This window comes from Leptodactylus fuscus, chromosome 4 (genome assembly GCF_031893055.1).
Source record: "Leptodactylus fuscus isolate aLepFus1 chromosome 4, aLepFus1.hap2, whole genome shotgun sequence".
Lineage (NCBI taxonomy): Eukaryota > Metazoa > Chordata > Amphibia > Anura > Leptodactylidae > Leptodactylus > Leptodactylus fuscus.
In genome coordinates this window covers 107,458,165-107,478,553 of record NC_134268.1, presented here as the reverse complement: position 1 = coordinate 107,478,553, position 20,389 = coordinate 107,458,165, and the positions used below count along the sequence as shown (strand labels likewise).

General features: G+C 42.3%; 1 protein-coding gene across 1 annotated transcript in view; it reads left to right on the top strand.

Annotated features, from left to right (window-relative positions):
• LOC142201159 (glutamate decarboxylase 1-like) overlaps positions 1 to 18,129 on the top strand; it is a 49,850-nt gene extending 31,721 nt beyond the window's left edge. The window contains exons 5-16 of the mRNA XM_075271985.1: positions 2,137 to 2,227; positions 2,308 to 2,420; positions 2,680 to 2,795; positions 5,818 to 5,897; positions 9,193 to 9,247; positions 11,376 to 11,492; positions 11,571 to 11,635; positions 11,910 to 11,988; positions 13,686 to 13,835; positions 14,289 to 14,396; positions 17,153 to 17,242; positions 17,950 to 18,129. Coding sequence (XP_075128086.1) covers positions 2,137 to 2,227; positions 2,308 to 2,420; positions 2,680 to 2,795; positions 5,818 to 5,897; positions 9,193 to 9,247; positions 11,376 to 11,492; positions 11,571 to 11,635; positions 11,910 to 11,988; positions 13,686 to 13,835; positions 14,289 to 14,396; positions 17,153 to 17,242; positions 17,950 to 18,129 — 1,244 coding nt within the window. The remainder of the gene's footprint in view (positions 1 to 2,136; positions 2,228 to 2,307; positions 2,421 to 2,679; positions 2,796 to 5,817; positions 5,898 to 9,192; positions 9,248 to 11,375; positions 11,493 to 11,570; positions 11,636 to 11,909; positions 11,989 to 13,685; positions 13,836 to 14,288; positions 14,397 to 17,152; positions 17,243 to 17,949) is intronic.
• The last annotated feature ends 2,260 nt before the right edge of the window (positions 18,130 to 20,389 follow it).

The window sequence follows — 20,389 nt, the reverse complement described above, 5'->3', positions numbered from 1 at the left end:
AACTCCGTGTGCACGGGCCCTTAGTTCACAGGTAAACAGTCCGTTTGATATTTGTTTGAACCTCACCCCTCGTTCACATCTGCGTTTGGTAATCTGTTGGGGGAGTCCGCATGTGGACCCCAGGGGCGGATCCAGAGCCGGGCGAGCCGGGCAACCGCCCGGGGCCCCGCGCTTATTCGGCGTCCTACCGCCGATGAGCTGAATGCATAGGCGTTTAAAGCCGGAGCTGTTACAGCTCAGCTCCTGCTTTAACGCTGAGCTCCGGGCCTCCGGCATTTGTAGCCGCTATGTGATGACGTCATCACATCGTGGCTACAATATGTGTATGAGGGAGAGAGCTGCGGGGGAATGAGGAATGGTGAGTGTGTGTGAGAACGGCATGACACTGGGGCAGATGGAGGGGGGAGAACGGCATGGCACTGGGGCAGATGGAGGGGGGGAGAACAGCATGACACTGGGGCAGATGGAGGGGGAGAACGGCATGACACTGGGGCAGATGAAGAGGGGGAGAGAACAGCATGACACTGGGGCAGATGGAGGGGGGAGAACGGCATGACACTGGGGCAGATGAAGGGGGGAGAACAGCATGACACTGGGGCAGATGGAGGGGGGAGAACGGCATGACACTGGGGCAGATGGAGGGGGGAGAACGGCATGACACTGGGGCAGATGGAGGGGGGGAGAACAGCATGACACTGGGGCAGATGGAGGGGGGAGAACAGCATGATACTGGGGCAGATGAAGGGGGGAGAATGGCATGACACTGGGGCAGATGAAGGGGGGAGAACGGCATGGCACTGGGACAGATAGAGGGGGAGAGAACAGCATGACACTGGGGCAGATGAAGGGGGGAGAATGGCATGACACTGGGGCAGATGAAGGGGGGGAGAACAGCATGACACTGGGGCAGATGGAGGGGGAGAACGGCATGGCACTGGGACAGATAGAGGGGGAGAGAACAGCATGACACTGGGGCAGATGAAGGGGGGAGAATGGCATGACACTGAGGCAGATGAAGGGGGGGAGAACAGCATGACACTGGGGCAGATGGAGGGGGAGAACAGCATGGCACTGGGACAGATAGAGAGGGAGAGAACAGCATGACACTGGGGCAGATGAAGGGGGGGAGAACGGCATGACACTGGGGCAGATGAAGAGGGGGAGAACAGCATGACACTGGGGCAAATGAAGGGTGAGAGAACAGCATGACACTGGGGCAGATGAAGGGGGGAGAACGGCATGACACTGGGGCAAATGAAGGGGGGAGAACGGCATGACACTGGGGCAGATGAAGGGGGGGATGGCATGACACTGGGGCAGAGACGGGGGGAAATGAAACTGTGGGCAGATAAAGGGGGAGAATGGCATGAAACTGGGGACAGAGATAGAGGGGGGGACATGAAACTAGAGGTAGATGAAGGGTGTATATGAAAATGGGGGGAGATATAATTTACGGGTGACTGTAGGAGGATTATACTATGTGGAATCACATGAAAATTGAATGAGAATGGGTGGAGTCAACATAAAAGTGGGTGGGGCCTAATTTGTTGCGACGCGCTGCGCGCGCCGCACGTTTTGTTCCCTCTTTCTAGTCTTCAACAGTTGGGAAGTACAGGTTAGAAGTGCAAGACCCCCAGTAAGTAGGGCCCCGCCAAAGTCAATTGCCCAGGGCCCCGCAAACCCTGGATCCACCACTGGTGGACCCCCCCCGGACGGAATACCGAACACATTGGCAAACAGTGTGCAGTGAAAGCTATAGACTATAATGGGGTCCATGTGCTTTCCACGAGGCAGAAAAGTACTTCATGATCTACGTTCCTATCTGCATGATTCGTACAGGGCAGCACACGGAGAGCACACAGACGCCATTATAGTTAATGGGGTCTGTGTGCTTTCACTGCACACTGCTTACCAATACGTTTGGTATTCCGTTCGGGAGAGTCCCCATGCAGACTCCCTGAACGGATTACCAAGCGCAGATGTGAACGAAGGGTTAATGTGTGTTTATGTGTATATATAATCCACATTAAGCAAAAGCAGCATTGTGGTACTCTTAGTAATTTTTTATTTATTTATTTTTGTTCCTTCCACACCCCCTCTAAAACAAACAAACAAACAACAACAACAAAAAAACAGCCCATCCTCGGTATTTCAATCAACTTTCCGGTGGCCTTGACGTGGTTGGACTTGCAGGTGAATGGCTGACAGCAGCAGCAAACACTAACATGTATGTATCTGCCTTTATAGATATTGTTGCAGCATAATATTGTTTTCCTATTGTGAATACCACCCTTCCTACTCCTGTAGGTTCACATATGAAATTGCACCAGTGTTCATTATTATGGAAGGATTATTGATCAAGAAAATGCATGAGTTAGTAGGCTGGAGAGGACTTGAAGCTGATGGTATATTCTCGCCTGGTAAGTATAATCCTTTAGATCACTGAACCTTTCCAAGTATTAAAAAAAAAAAAGAGGGGGGGGGGGGGGTATATAAAATCTAAGTTTTCTGTAAGTGGTAAGGCAAATGACAAGTAACAGAAAAATAAGTATTCGGTGGTTTTTAATACTTTTCATCTGTGATTCTATGCTTTGTAGATATTCAATGTAGTACTTTGCAAATATACAGTATAGTTTAAATAGCTGTTACTTTTAAATTTTTTTCCCCACAATCCCTTAGGTGGTACCATTTCAAACCTGTACAGTGTTCTTGTAGCGCGACACACGTATTTTCCTATTGTGAAAATAAAGGGGATGGCTGCACTACCAACAATTGTTCTCTTCACTTCAGAACATGTATGTAAGATCCTGACATTCCAGCTACAGTACAACAAACTATTTTGTATGACTTGTATTACAAACGGTATAATCTAACATATCCCAAAATAATACAAACAAAAACAACGTGTCCCACGACAAAAAATTGCAAAGACATACAGTATTGAAAATCATTGAAGGAAACAAAATCTGTACCCCTGTAGCTAAAGTATAGCTTGAGGCTGATACAGAGGAATGTGCAGAATTTTCTTGAGGGATTTATATAAAAAAAATTAGCTTTGGATGGAATACTGTGAGCAACACACTCTTAATGGGTAAAAAATATTAAAACATAGAAGACCATATAGAAGACCATACAGAAATCATGTAGGGGTACATACCAGTAGTAAACCAGCACTCTGCAGAACATTTAGGTGACTGGTGTATAAGTAAATACATATGCAGACTCCCATGTGACTTCTCTGATTAGAGTTGTTCACTTTCCTGATGAAACCTGTTAAAAAGGTATCTCCTGACCATGACTTGTCCACTCTTAAGTACCCTACTTATTCCATCACTCTTCCCAGCTGACACAAGTGTTTGTTATTTCCACCTTGGTGTCATCCTGATGCCATGCCTGTTGCCGCCACCATAGCTATAGTCAGAATTCAATTTGAGCAAGATGGTGCCCCACACAGTAACTGCACCTCCATAGGGCCCCTGATCATGTACGTACCTATAGGGGGTGCAGAGGTAGCAGTTGCTACCAACCTTGGGGCCTCCAAAGGTCCCTCTGGTGCATAAAATATAACACTATTCTAAGGTAAGTAGTAGGCCCAGGAGCTTCAAGTTATGCCTCTACCACTGATAAATAGGAAAATGAATTTTACTTCAAAGGATTCTATCATTACAGGAACAGTACACTCAGCCACAATAAAATGGACAAACAGACATGCACAGTTGGCTCTGCCCAAAGCCTGATGGCAGAGCCGACTGCGCATGTGCTGGATTTACATCCCAAAGACAGAATCGCCGGAAGAAGACCTTGCAGAGGACACGGTGGAAAGGTGCAGCTGTAGAAGATGGAGGCAGCACTTGAGAGTTTTCAAGCAGTACAGGGAATGCCACCAGTGCTGTTTTAGCATGGGGGAATGCCCCCTGTGCTGTCTGGAGACTCATTAGCATATCGATAAAAACCGGGATATCTACAGAACAGCGGCGTGGAAAAGAATTCTAAAGGTAGGGAAGAATAGCCATTCTTAAGGCTATTCCTACGTGGTATTAGTTATTATAAAAATGGATTCTGATGATAGAATCCCTTTAACATGCCTCCATGATGAATAGATAAGCTTTGGCTACAGACCTCTTCAGTCATGTGACTCACTTTAAGCAGCACTGTGCAGGCCAGCATGACTACTAGAGATTAGCAAAATTATTTGTAACAAACTGGTTTCAACCTGAATTTCTGAAGCATCAGTTTTTGATGAAGCTGAAACTTTTTCAAATTGTCTCAGATGAACTAAAATGGCCGCCGCCACATGTAACATGAGGCAGAAGTGCAGCATAAGAGGAGAATCTTATAGTCTGTGTGCCAATAACTCAAAGAAGGTGGTCAGGTTACAGTGCTAATGTCATGTCAGACTGCTGCAGAGACTCTGAGCTATTTTGTGATACTCTAAATAAGGGGAAAGACTTGTTATCGCTGTGTATTACAAAGCAATTGCTGCTAAAACATTACTAGTGGTAAAAAGAAAGCTCAATCACAACCATAACTCTACAGAATTATAGCAGAAGACTCTAGGTTATAAAAAACAACCCCATAATCGACAAAAAAAAAGGTGTATTAAAAATAATGGAACATTCTTACCAGTTCCAGTAGGTAATGTAGCCCTTGTTAGGGCAGGAGCTATTATTAGGGTGGTAGGGTGTTTCAGTATTGTTTTTCTGTTCCCAATGTGTCTCCCTTGCTCTTGCAAAGCTGTGTGACCTTAGTGTGTGATGCTACATTACCTACTAGAACTGGTAAGAATGTTCTATTATTTATAATACAACTTTTTTTTTTGTTGATTAGAATTCTATAGGGTGAAAGTTCGGTGCTGAAATAACAGTTGTTAGGTGATGCCAAAAGTCCACTTGGGTATTAGGGAGCGTTCACACTACCGTCGGTGTCTGACGGCTAGTGTCCGCTGCTAATGTCCATTCAAAATCTTGCATGGACATTAGGAGCGGACACTAGCTGTGTCCGTGACATTTTTCATTCATTTAAATGGAGATCGGGTGCGTTGTTTTACACTCCGTGCCTATCCTTAAGTGTCCGTTCCTAAAGATGTCCGACTTTTCCAGAGGACAGCAAAACCCGACATGTAGGTTTTTTTCTGTTTGCTTGAAAAGATGGACATCTTTAGGAACGGACACTTAAGGACAGGCACGGAGTGTAACACAACGCACTCGATCTCCATTTAAATGAATGAAAAATGTCACGGACACAGCTAGTGTCCGCTCCTAATGTCCGTGCAAGATTTTGAATGGACATTAGCAGCGGACACTAGCCGTCAGACACCGACAGTAGTGTGAACACCCCCTTAGACATGTGATCTGTCTCCTCTGCTCTTATACTTTGTGTTACATGTTAGTGGGCGCTTGAGTTCATCTTAGAACTGCAAAAGCTTTGGCTTTCTTAAATGAAGTGACTTTCGAGTGTGCCTGCAAGTTGGAAATTTGGACTAAAACTGGTAGGAGCTGAACAGATTCACTTGTCTCTAGTCCTCACCCACTCCCTACTTTTTTCCTTTTGTTTTGAGCCAAAGCCATGAATAACTACAAAAGGAATAAGGAAATATTGAAGAAGCTTCTATAAGTTGCACTTAGGGCTTCAGTTCCTGAGTTTATATAGTAGCAGGAATCTCAAATGGCATTCTATAAAATTGAATTGCATGGGGTTTAGATAAATCATACTTATTGTACTGTTCAGTCAGTGAGACTCCAACTAATACACTGTATGTTCTCATGGCCTTGTGCCTGGAATTCATCTATTGTTCAGATTTTTTTTTTCCTTCTGTAGAGTCACTATTCCTTTCAGAAAGCATCTGCTGTGCTTGGCATTGGAACAGAATATGTAATTGCTATTAAGTGTGATGAAAGGTGAGTTTTAGTTACTGTTCACTTTTTATCATTGTACCAATCTTTGTTCTGTAACTTGGGACTGTATACTTGTCTATTCACACAGTTTAGATTATAGACTTGAATGCTAAATGCTAGCATGCTGAATGAATGCTAGAGCCACTTCAAAACTGTTCTTCATGGTTTCTCAGAAAATATCTGGCTCGAATACAATAAAAATTAGAGAACCTGTCCACTTAGAACTATGTACCATTTATACTAAAACCTTTAAGAGTAAATCGACAGCTTTCTAAGGCAAAGACAGCGGCAAACACACCGCACTGACACTGTGTTTTAAACATTTAGGCTAAGGTCCCACAGGACGATTTGCAGCTATAAAGCTTTGCAAGAAAAAAACGTGGTGGGAACGCATCACGGTTCTTCACGCCACGCTTTAAACAGAAAGTTCGCTGAGTTTTCCCCCGCAGACTTTGTGTTACCATTATATCTACGGGAAAGCTGCCGGCGTTTCCGTAGATATACCGTATTTTGCGGACTATAAGGCGCACTGGACTATAAAGCGCATTACCCATGAGCGCCTTATAGTCCTGTCTAGGTTCATATATAAGGCGCACCGGACTATAAGGCGGTGATTGAAAGCGGCACGCAGACTTTGCCGGCGGCCGCTTAACCCCCCGCGTGCCAGCCGCTTCTATTCATTTCAATGGCACTATTCGAATAGCACGCTCCCATTGCAATGTATGGAAGCGGCGCGCAGACTTTGCCGGCGGCTGCCGCTTAACTCCTCGTGTGCCGCTGCTTCCATCCACATATAAGGCTATATAAGGACTATAAGGCGCACTTTCAATTTCTGAGGAAATCGTAGGATTTTATGTGCGCCTTGTAGTCCGGAAAATACGGTAATTGACATGCTGCTATTTCCAAAACCGCGCCAGTTTAGGAAATAGCAGCGTGTCCGCACTGCGGTTTTAAACGCAAAGTGGGCATGAGATTCACATGATTCCCATCCACTTTGCAATTACTGTAAAATGCCACGATTTTTCCATGTTTTTTTTTGTACAATATATTATATACACATACATTATTAGAAGTAGTAATGGTTTTCTATAGAAACAATAGCCCATTTTGGATATTTGTAAGTGCAACAAGCTTGTTATGTTTAATATAAATCTGTGGCAGTGTGCCTGGTTGAAAAGGGATAAAGTGGTTTTCCTGTGTCCCTATCAGTTGAAAAGTGGATGAGGGGTGAAAAAAAAAGCCACTCCATATTATCCCTTTATGGGAGCAGATGTGACTTCAAACTAGCAAATACAAATTTTTTATTTTTTTATTTTTTGAGGTGTGAACTTTTAAATATAATTGTATGCCAACACTGTGGCACTAATGGTGTTGAATAGTAGAACATGGTAGGCCAGATCGCAGGACAAGTCTGGATGGTGGTAACTGTGTCAGTACAGTAAGGAATATGTGATGGAATAGGTTGCAGGAGATGTCTGGCTGTTTAGGAGCAGCAGGCAACATAGTTGTGGGCAAATTTCATCCTTCAGTCAAATGCGACTGGCAGCACTGAATAAGAAAAAACTCCCATGGCAAATGGGGACAGCTCCTTCCACTGCTTTAACCAATTGGCCTAGAATTCCATAAAGTCAAGGTTATATGCCATGAAACTGGAGCAGTCTAGGTATGACTGTACCTGCCTGTACAATCTGTGGGTTTCGGTTTCAGTTTCAGATTGAGTCTTTCCAATTGCTGTTACACATTTTCAATATTTAAAAATAAATAAATAAATTATCCATTTAAGGGAACAGCCGTGAAATCAAAATGTGTGTGGGTAATATAAATAATTTATATATAATTATAGTTAATGACATACCACTGACAATTGGCTGTAACATCAATTACTTAGACGTGTGTCTCCTGTATTTTCATGGTGCAATACATATGACAGTGACCATTTTAGTTTGTCTGAGACAAATTGACATTTATTTGGTTTAGTTAAAAACCAACGTTTTAGGAATATGTGGGTCAGAATGCACCAGTTTGCCCATCTCTACCAGTTGTGGATATGTACCTACAAACTTGCACTGCTCAATCCAGTCCTGATAGTATTGAATTGTCTAGAGCAGAGATGGCGAACCTATGGCACTGGTGCCAGAGGTGGCATTCAGAGCGCTCTCTTTGGGCACCCATCCGTGGAACAGATTATACTGTGTGGGGGCCACCGTGGAGCAAATTGTACTGTGTGGGGCCACAGTGCAGCAGATTACACTTTGTGGGGGCCACTGTAGAGCAGGTTGAACTGTGTGGGGGTCACTATAAAGCAGACTGGACTGTGTGAGGGTCAAAGTGGAGCAGAAAGCTCTATAAATCCCCATTCGTATGACCATATTTTGCAGGTCTGTACTTGTGTGCAATTGTGGATCCACACATTATTAAGGTTAAATTGCCATGTTGGCACTTTGTGATAAATTTGTGGGTTTTGGGTTGCAGTTTGGGCACTCGATCTCTAAAAGGTTCGCCATCACTGGTCTAGAGGTACCCCCTTTTTAACTAGAGAAATGGCAACACTAGTTGTCAAATTACTGTTTAATTTCTAGTGGAAATTCACATTAAAGTTCTACAAAAAGATGCAATAAAATTTAGTAAAACAGACCTATCAGGGGATCTGGCAGGTACTCTTTCATGGAATAGCAAAAATCCTGTATTGTTCAGTCACTTTTTAATAGAAAATATTGTAATGTTGTTACTGACTACTTGGGAAGTCTCACAGTATAGTTCTGTGCTGAAAGATTGGTTCTCTGCCGTCTTATCACTACAGTTACAATTACTAAGATAACACTTCTGTTATAGAGCTAGAATTCACCATTGACAATGGATGAGCAGCTTGCCGTCTTATCCATCCTTCACCTTGACATCTGTACAAATCACAGAGCATACCCACAGAATACCCACATGACCCATCTCCAGATTAGTCTGGACCATAAGAAAATTAAAATGGGCAAGAATAATGAATAATTTGTACATAGTATAATCATACATAGTATATACATGCTGTGGAGGAAGAGAGAGCATTGGGATCAAGAGATTATATAAATCCGATAACCCCACCCTAATAGATTTCCCAGAGGAAGGCATTTTCTGCTTGGGGTTCTTGAACCATAAAATTGCTGAAACAGGCCCAGCATAGCCATTTATCCAACATGATTTGTGATAAAAACTGATAGTTGGAGTTTTGAAAAGTGATCACCAAGCCGGCTTCTTGCAAAAAGCTCCATCTTCTGCAAATGTGTAATGTTTGTAACTGTTGTATTGCCAGGGGCAAGATGATTCCATCTGATTTGGAAGCAAAGATAATGGCTGAGAAGGACAAGGTAAGCAGTAAAGCACTGTTAGGGTGCATTCACACTACGTAACGCCGGGCGTGTATGAGAGCTGTACACGCCGGCGTTACAGCAGGGCTGCCGAACACTTCCCATTCACTTCAATGGGAGCGCTCGTAAACGCCGCTGTTACGAGCGCTCCCATTGAAGTGAATGGGAAGTGTTCGGCAGTCTGCCGTAATGCCGGCGTGTACGGCTCTCATACACGCCCGGCGTTACTCAGTGTGCATGCACCCTTAGGGTGAATTCACACTGAGTAAACGCTAGCTTATTCTGAACGTAAAACACGTTCAGAATAAGCGGCGTCTAAAGCAGCTCCATTCATTTCTATGGGAGCGGGGATACGAGCGCTCCCCATAGAAATGAATGGGCTGCTTCTTTCACTCCGTGCAGTCCCATTGAAGTGAATGGGAAGTGCCGGCGTGTACGCTCCGGCATGAGCAGAGCTTGCCGTATACGCCGGCACTCCCCATTCACTTCAATGGGACTGCACGGAGTGAAAGAAGCAGCCCATTCATTTCTATGGGGAGCGCTCGTATCCCCGCTCCCATAGAAATGAATGGAGCTGCTTTAGACGCCGCTTATTCTGAACGTGTTTTACGTTCAGAATAAGCTAGCGTTTACTCAGTGTGAATGCACCCTTATACTCCACTTCAGTTTGTGTCCATATGACATTTTTTATTTTTTTTTGTGGTCCAGGTAACCAGCACCTGTCTGTAACTTTTGTTCTTCCCAATAACTCAGTTTGAGAATCTGCATTTCAGCAACGTGGGGACTTAGCCTGCAAAGCATAAATCCAACAGTGTATTGTATTCTCTGCAGAAAGCTGTATGCTGACATATTGGAGAAACTGACTCTGAGGTTTCATTACAAATATAATATTAACCCTTTCCCGTGACAGGCAGGCATTTTTTGATTTTCATTTTTGACTCACTCACTGCCTTCCAAACCCCATAACTTTTTCTTATTTATTTATTTTTCCTTTCAAAGAGGCATGTGACTGCTTAACCCCTTCCCGAAATGCGCTGTAATAGTACGGCGCGTGTCGGGTGTGTAACTATGGCGACCGCCCGGGAGCCGGGCGGCCGTCATAGCCGCCGGGTGTCTACTGCTTTAAGCAGTAGACAACCGGCTCTAATGCCTCCGATCGGTCCCCGACTTAATTTCATTAAGTCGCCATATTCTGACACTGTATGGCAGTCTGTAGAAAATTCGCTGCATAGCTATTGAGATTGATCATAGACATAGTCACAAAGCTAGGAGTTTTTAGTGGGTTTTTAGTGGCGTTTGAGTGGCTTCTGATTGAGGGGGTTAGCGCTAGGTCTTAGACCATTAGACCTGGTAACTATGCAGAGTGGTCGCCATCTTTAAAGACCGTAATACATAGTACGACGGATATCAGGAAGGGGTTAAAAGACCGAAATTTTCTTACATTAACATACATGTTCAGTATATTGGACACTTGTATCTTAGTTTCTAAAGTGCTTCAATAGAATAATACAATTGTACCTTGCTTTGGCTTTAGATGCATTTGAGTAGAGTTCTGAAATATGTACTGGTCTTGTTCAATTATTGTTATTATCTAAACGGTAGTGACCAACTTTTTTTATCATCGCCTTATCTCCTGGACCCCAATGATTCCTTTATATGAATGGTGGGGAATGTAGCCCAAACTGCCTTCCCATAAACTATCCTCCTCTCCTTTATGTTTTATCTTTATTACCAATAATAATAACTAAGAATTTGCTCTGTATTAGGTATACCAAGTTATAATTGCTCCTTAATTTTGTAAGATGAGTTTTTTTTTCCTTGATAAGAAATGGTTAAGGTTTCTGATGTTGAAAAGCTGCGTATCTACTTAATACATTTATGATGCACAGATTGTCATCTATTGTAAGAAATCGGAAAGAAAATCTTAAATCTTCAATATTAGTGTCGTGAAGCTGACCGCTGGGCCTGGTTACAGCTGTGATCTTTGTGACTCCTACAGTTGCATCAATTCGATCACATTATGTAAAAAAAAAAAAATGTATGCAACTTTTCAATAAAGAGTTTGAAAAGTGCTTCACATTAGCTTCAGAAATATCTTCACTGCCTTCTATATCACCTCTGTTTGCAGGGACATGTACCATTCTATGTCAGTGCCACTGCTGGGACTACAGTATATGGAGCATTTGATCCCTTTGTCAAGATAGCTGACATATGTAAAAAACATGGACTCTGGATGCACGTTGATGTAAAGTAAATTCCTTAAACCTAACAATTAAGCAGAATCTTAAATTGCATCTAATGAACTATGTTTGCATTGATGTAGGCAGCATGGGGTGGAGGATTGCTTTTGTCAAAAAAGCACAGGACCAAACTGCATGGTGTTGAAAGGTACAGTGGTTTTGATTCTTTGATCCTGCATCACACAGGTGAATGGTGAAGCAATGATGCAATGGCTCACAGCTTCACCATTGTGTGGAGTGTGTCTGTTTATGTGTGTGTTGTGGTGTGTGTGTTTTTGAGTTTGTTTTTTTTTTGTCTGAGTCTGAGAACATGTAGAGCAACCTTCTGACATTAAAAGGGTTACCCACCTTTGGAATATTGATTGGCCATCTAATATAACTTTTGTTTTCTCACCAATTCCAACCTCCCCTTCCCGCAATAGGGCTAATTCGGTGACATGGAATCCACATAAAATGATGGGTGTTCCCCTTCAGTGTTCTGCAATTCTCTTTAGGGAGAAGGTAACTATACATTTTCTATTCACTTTGTCTTGCTTATATGTTACTTAATGCCAGTGTACCATGAATTGTGCAGCATAATTTAGTCCTCAATATAGTGCTTTGAGGAAACACGCCAAAAGAATTACTAACGTTTTTGCTTTAGTTTTTTTTTGCATAATTACATTGACAAAAAGTTGACTTTTCATCAATGTTAACCTTAAAATGGCATTCCCATCTCCAAGATCATATTTACATTTTTCGCTTGAGCTGACTGAAGTGTTTTTATGGTTGCAGACTACATTGCAATATCTTGCTACATTTGCCAGATACTGTCAAGGTTACATACCACTTCTCATCTAGCACAAGTGGTCGGCTAATGACTCAGTCCCTGCTTCTAGCCACCCATATACACTTCACGCCCTCTCTACATATTGCGTTCAGTTTCTGAGCCCTGATAAGGTTTAGAACAGTTTTGTGATCAGTACTTCTCTTAGCTCTTTGTGTAAATCCAAATAGATTTGCAATTTAGAAACAAGTACAGAAGACACTGCGGAGCCGAAAACCAGGAAGTGAAAGGGAGAGGAGATGGGAAGGCAGCCGAAACCCTGAGATGAGAAATCTCCTTAATATATAGAAAAAACCCCAAAACTCAGCAATACAACACTGTCAAAAACTTTAAAGCCGGGTTCACACAGCGACTACATACAGTGCATCGGCATCCAGTCGCGGCATTCCTCTCCGGATTATGCCCAAATGAATGGGCCTAGTCAGGAGGGAGGTGTCGTGCCGCAGACTCTGTGGCGAATTTCATTGCGGAATCTGCCTCAAGAAAGGGCACGTTGTGGAAACAAACTGCTCATGGAAAAAGAAACCCATTGAATTCAAAGGGAGGCGGTTTTTTGAGCCGGATTTTGACGCGGATTCCACGTCAAAATCCTGACCAAAATATCCCTGTGTGAACCTGGCTTAAAAGTGTCCAAATCAAGCTGTCAATAAGGGGGCCCCCATTAATGGTAAATCCAAGCACAAATACATACACTTGGACTTTCTGGCTTAGAAAACTTGGTCTGTCACAAACCATCCGAAAGTGGTGCTGAGATGTAGGCTTTAATACTCAGGTTCTCTGGTGACCTGGTAGAGAGAGTTCTCCGACTTCTACCTGAGGTGCATGGCATGGATAAACAGGGATGTGACTAATCTATCTAGCCCTAGCAACAGGGGCGTGGTATTCCCTAAAATCCTAGTGTCAGAGATGACTGTGAGCAGCTCATTTCCCTAGAAAAGGTAAATTGTAAATGTCCTTGACTTTTCTCAGGTGTATGACTTGCATGTTTTACCTAAAATGCATGAGGCTGGGGCAACACGGTGGCTCAGTGGTTAGCACTTCAGCCTTGTAGTGCTGGAGTCCTGGGTTCAAAACCTGCCAAGGACAACATATGTAAGGAGTTTGTATGTTCTCCTCGTTTTTACTTGGCTTTCCTCCCATACTCTAAAGACATACTGATAGGGAAAAATGTAGATTGTGAGCCCTATATGGGTCTCACAATCTACATAAAAAAAATACAAACATGCATGAAGCTATTCAGAATAGTTCAAATATCCACAGAAAGAACAGATTTTCCTTCATGTTTCTGCTTCGCACTTGTTAATGATAGATACATCTGTTCTACACTTGTCCTTTTCCTCTCCCAAATAACTTAAGTGTCTTTATCTTGCAGGGTCTTTTGCAAGTTTGCAATGAGTTATGTGCCAATTATCTTTTCCAACCAGACAAACAATACGATGTAGCTTACGATACAGGAGATAAGACTATCCAGTGTGGCAGACATGTTGATGTTTTTAAGCTATGGCTTATGTGGAAAGCAAAAGTAAGTTGCTTGTGTTTATTTATTTTTTCTTTCTCTAAAAGACCTGACTTTACAAGTGTTTTTCAGGCTATATATTGCAGAGCCTGTGTACATCAAATGGATGTGGTTTCCTTTGATTTCTTTTTTTCGCTGTGCACGAGGCTTGACCTGCTGCAACCATCATCTGACGGGAAAGCCTCAAATATGCAATGTACTGGTTTACATTGTAGTAAGGAATGTTGGATGGAAGGATGCTAGATGGAGCATGTTAGACCTGTAGCACTTGACTCCCACTTAGTTCTGTCGATTCAAAATTGGATGACAATAGGGTTTAATGGTGGTCTAAAACACTTTCAGTATAATCACTCTGGTTTTCATTGGTTGTTTCTAAGGGCAATATATTCAAGGAATATAGCATTCCTTTGATAGAAACAGATTAACAAAATTTACTAAACTCTACTTTTGTGTCTTTAGGGTACAATTGGCTTTGAACTACAAGTTAACAGATGTCTGGAAAATGCAGAATACCTGTACAAGAAACTAAAATTTAGAGAGAACTTTGAACTAGTCTTTCCTGATGAAGTAAGTCCCTGCTTATCTTCTTGCTAAGGTGGTCCATTGGAGCTACAACCATATTATAAACCACTTTTTGAGATGCGAGTGGGCAAGGTATTGGTGTTGTCAGGCACTACTCAGGTGATGAGAGATTAAGAGCAGGGCAGATACGTAAAGTGTACACATTGTAGATGAATCTGTCACATAATACACAGGGAGTGAGACTGGCACACTGTTAATATGGTACACTGGTATGGATAACTCTTTAACTATTGTAAAGGGGTTGTCCAGGATTGCAAAAATGTGGGCTGCTGTGTATGATTTCCATCTACACATCATACAACTGTTCTAGGGTGATGCCAATCTAGGCACACAGTGACCTTACTAATCACAGCAGGCTATAAAGTCTTCAGTAACTTAAGAGTTCTGTCTCCTATTTTCTTATCTCACAGCCCAGTTTGAAGGGTGCTATGGTGCCATCTTCATGCCACACATTCAGTGCTTTAAAGGGAGTCTGTCATTTAAAGATTTTTAATCCAAGTAATGACAGTACCTTGTAGTGCTCCTTAGACTTTTCAATTAGGTCTGTTATTTAGCTTTGTAGTTTCATTATTGAGAAAATCACTGTTTTATTCATATGCAAGTTAAAGCAAAGCCTGGGGGGTATAAGAAAAAGCCCTTTTCACCTGTGCTGTAGATTACCTTTCCTGACGGCTGCCCTGTTCTCCCCAAGGCAGAGCTGTCATTCAAAGAATGGTGTGTGGAGGTGGGGAAACAGCAGGGGAAGGTAATCTAAAGCACAGAGTAAAGAAATGCCCCCAAAGCCCTTTTCACCTAACGTGCATATGAATTAAACAGTCAATTTCTCGGTGATGAAGCTGAAAAGTGTGTAAGTGGCACTATAAGGTACTATCATTACTTTTGATTTTCCCACTCAGATTGCCTTTTAAACCTTTCTGGACACCCCCATCCCCTCCTTCCCTCTCTGTACTATTATGGTGGATGTTGGAGCTTTAAAGATGGCTGCTGGTTCCCCAGGCGAAATCGTGGGAGCATCCCTGTTACTATGACAGCCGTATTGTTCTGAAAGCTTCCAGTAATATAGCTATGATAAGCCTTAATAACAACTTCAGTACAGTTGTAGTGTATCAATGTCAATTTTGTTGTGTGATAATGCTGCAGTATGTTAGCATATTTTACTCTAGCCCTCATCGTTCCTAAGTAGAGATGAGCGAGTACTGTTCGGATCAGCCGATCTGAACAGCACGCTCCATAGAAATGAATGGATGCACCTGGTACTTCCGCTTTGACGGCGGCCGGCCGCTTAACCCCCCCACGTGCCGGCTACGTCCATTCATTTCTATGCGAGTGTGCTGTTCGGATTGGCTGAACCGAACAGTACTCGCTCATCTCTATTCCTAAGCAATAAGTACAGGTAGCTTTTGAAGACTGATATGTTATTTAGGCTCTCTGTCAGGCAGGCAAGAAAAGATAAGGTGTGTGATTCTGAACTGACATTGCCGCCACAGACTGGAGCTGTGAATTGCACCACCTTTCCTGTTCCTGCCTGACACTGCACCAAAACAGAGAGCATTTATTGCTTGGGAACTTGACAAAAAATTCCAACTGTGCTGTATTCAGTGGAGCAGTCCCTATCAAATGAAGCAGAGACCTGGACTTGTCAGAGGTGGTGTAAGTTTCTTTTTAATATATGCGGCTCCACCGGCACAGTTGAGTTTTTTTCCTCTATCTCCCACTGTTCCCAAGCAAGAAGTGCAGTGAATATTGGTGCATCATGTGCTATTTGGGCTCTGTAGTGTTGGGTAGAAGCAAACAAGGTGGTGTGATTTAGATTTATCAACTGAAGTGTATAATGTCAAAGCTCAGAATCTCTCCTCTCGCCTGCTCCTGCCTGACACTATCTATCAAGCACCAACACTAACTTCACTGATTGTTTGAGAATAGTGGGGGGCTGCAGAAAAAAATTACAACTATGCCGGAATCAGTGGAGTAGCACCCATTAAATGATTCAACAAATTGGAGATGGCAGAGGTGGTGAAAAGTCTTCTTTAAGGCTACGGCAATAAAGCACTGCAGGAAAAACCTTGGCAGCAACACATCGCAGTTCTTCCTGCAGTACTTTAAACAGAAAGTTCACAGAGTTTTCCTCTGCGGACTTTCTGTTACAATTATATCTATGGGGAAACTGCCAGCGTAGATATAATTATCATGCTGTCATTTCCAAAACCGCGCCAGTTTTGGAAATCGTGGCGTGTGTTTTTTACCATAAAGTGGGCATGGGATTCTCTAGAATCCCATTCACTTTGCACTTACTGTAAAACACCGCGATTATTCCCGCGGATTTTCTGTCCCATGAGGTCCCGGCCTAAAAGTTATCTGACCTAGGCGCTGATCTTCAGTGCATTGTACTGGTATCTGTTTACCTGGCTGCAGTACAGAGGGGTCTGCATACACTTCTTCAAGCAAACACTGGCCTCAAAGGTATTCTGCAAATCCTCACTACAGCTGAGGACTAGAAGTTTGACCTGGAAGCCGGACAGTTCTTGGTTTAGCTTTTTATTCTTAATCAGTCGCTAACTTAACATGCCATCAAAATGAACTTAAACCACTTTAATTTCTATTTATACAGTAAACAGATTACAATTGTCTGTAATACAATGAAGTTAAACTTCCCATGAAGATCTGAATTTTTTTTTTCCTGTATTTTTCAAGTTATATTGTATCACATTCACTTTTTCTTTTCTTTTTTTTTTTTTTTTTAGCCGGAGCACACCAATGTATGTTTTTGGTATATACCACCCAGTCTAAAAAGCATACCGAGGACCAAAGAATGGAATACTAAACTGCATAAGGTGAGGTATAGGAAATATCTGCTGTGTCCTTAACTATACTAAGCCATGTGGTGTAAATGTAGACCGAATTTCCATTGACCTGGACCAAAGTGAAATTGGCTAGCTAAAGGTCTACGCAAACAAACAAACATACATACAACTCATGGGATATGTATTTGTGTTTAAAGGAATCCAAATCCATCCATTATTCTTTTCCATTAACTACAATGATAACTTCACAAGGAAGCTATCAATGTTTCTTCTATCTTGGATAACTTGGTAGGTCTTCCAGTGCTTGTATGTATTGTGCTGTATACATTTTACTTAGAATTTCAGTAGTGTGACACTCTGGTTGTGATGCTATCAGTATTCTTGAATAGTGGTTGGGAAAGGAACTGCAATCTCAACCCAATTGACTTGATTGGGACAGATCATAAGTGTTACACTATTGGACAAGCCCTTTTAGATCATAAATAGAGATGAGCGAGTACTGTTCGGATCAGCCGATCTGAACAGCACGCTCGCATAGAAATGAATGGACGTAGCTGGCACGCGGGGAGTTAAGCGGCCGTCCGCCGTCAAAGCGGAAGTACCAGGTGCTTCCATTCATTTCTATGGAGCGTGCTATTCGGATCGGCTGATCCGAACAGTACTCGCTCATCTCTAATCATAAACTACCTCCTGTTCAGCATACTTCATTAATGTACATTTTATCTTGGTTTTTTAAGGTTACTGCAAAAATTAAAGCTCAGATGATGGAGGAAGGAACAGTAATGGTCAGTTACCAACCTCTGAAGGAAAAGCCCAATTTCTTCCGCATGGTGTTTTCTAACCCGGCTTCTAAAAAATCTGATATAGATTTTATTCTGGATGAAATTGAGCGGTTTGGAAGTGACCTAGAAGTTTAATGCTATATCTTTATTTTTTCTTGGAAATGTGCTGCAGGCAAAATGCACTTCAATGGTTATTATTGCCTTAGATTATACATGCTTGTGTGTAGGGGTTGTTTTTTTGGGGGGGTTTGCACGATTTTTGTAGATCTGCACTTCATCTATGTATCAATATTTTATGTATAGTTGAGAGTTTAAAAACATTTCTATCTACATGAGACCTGCCCTTTTTGTGTTTATAAAATGAAATACCTTACAATCTTGTAACGTAAATCTTAGGCATGTTTTTTTAAATGTAATTTTTAAATAAACTGTTTCTACATTTGAGTTTAAGTATTTCCGACCAAGCAATTGCCAAGGGTCCCCGTCCCTAAAGGTGCCCCCGGGATCTGGGGCATCAAGCTTTCACCCTGATGGCTAAAATGCCAGGAGGTCAATAGCTGTATTCTGGGTGCTATTGGGAGGAACTATGGTGTAGGGGATAGTGACTTTGCCATTAGAAAGCTTGTGTCCCACCGGGGTTGTTGCAACCCTGAGTAGTGTGTACATTGGTGTATTAGCCAATTTATCCACCCTTTTCTTGGTGAGGATTTTCCTCCCCAACTGCAAAGTCCAAGGGAGTATCTATTGGTTTGCCTAGGTCTCTCCAAAACGAGGTACTGGACACGATGTTTGACGCTGAGGGCAGATTCGCTTTCCTGAAGTTGCACATTGGAGGCACAGTGGTCAATGTAGCAGGTCAGCAGAAAATGGCCTACTGTAATAACTTTCTTGGAAAACTTGCAGAGTTTAATGAGGGGGTTATTATACTTGGAGGTGATTTTAATTGGTGCTAGCCCCGGCTATTGATTCAGCTTCCCCATACTCCTTCCTCCCCCTTCCAATTGTACAAGTTGAATAACAAGTGTATTACCACTGCCTGGTGCATCACAATGTCCTTTCCTGGTCCCCAATGGGCCGTATTCGTTCAGCTCTATGGTCTGACTATGCTCTGGTTTTCCTCTCCCTAGAGATCCCAGGCTTCATATTGTGCCCCTTTATGTGGTGCTTGAATAACAGTCTCCTCAAAGACGTTGCATGTACAAACAATATTAACTACATGATTTGGGAGTTTGAGTTGAATCATGCCCATGACCCAACTCCCATACAGGTACTTTGAGAAGCTCTCAAATGTGTGTTTATCAAATATGGCTGGAGAATAAAAAAAAAAAAAAAGAAGGTTGGCCTTGATTGGAGATCGCATGGCAAAAATTCAGTCCCTCAAAACAATTCACAAGTAGACCCACCAAGACTGTTTGATGTTCACTGAGTTTCTCAACACCAGGGTGAAACTTAGATCTTACTTAGATGACATATATGTTCATACCAGAGACAGGTCCCATAAACATTATTACAAATTCACCAACCAGTGAGCTTGTTCCTTAACCATTTTCCATTTTCCTCAGTCCACCTTAAACAAGCTTTCACTCAGAGAAGACGGTAGCGTTTTGGGATTGTCTTGATGCATGACTTCTTCTTTGCATGAAAGAGTATGCATTTGTGGATTACACAGTAAACTTTGTTCACAGACAACAATTCTGTAAGTATTTCTGACACCATGCAGTGATTTACAATACCGATTCATACCTTTTTTAATGCACTGCTGCCTGAGGGCCCCGTAAATTACGAACATCCAATATTAACCATTGGCGCTGTCCTTTGTGCCCATGAATTTCTCCAGATTCTTTAATTTTTTGATGATCTTATATGGTGATGTCATATGGTGGGATATTCAAAGTCTTTGCAATTTTGTTGGAATATTTTTCTGAAATTGTTTCACACCTTTTTGATGCACCTTCTCACAGAGTGGTGACCCTCTGACCATTTTTGCTTCTGAGAGACTCTGCCTAGCTGACATGCTCCTTTTATAGTCCTTAGTCAAAAAGTGACTCTCCAGCTTACTTTTCCAAGGGGATTTCCAAGGGTTTCTTTGTATAAAGTCACTTCCTTACTGCTTATGGTCTTGATCATGTGCCATCAACTGTGCACATGATGGCACATTTATCAAAAAATGTATTCATGGCTGCTCAATATCATCTAGGAAGCCAGCTTGTGCTTCAAACATTGAGATGATCATAGTAATGATTAGAGGCAGCTGTCTGCTTAGGAAATAAATGTCTTAAAAGTATTTGTACAACATAATAGCCTTTCAAGCAATTATTTTCCTTTATGTTGCGTTTATAGTAGACTTGTTTGAACAATCTTTTCTCCTCCACCAGACTTTGTTATTGTATGATAG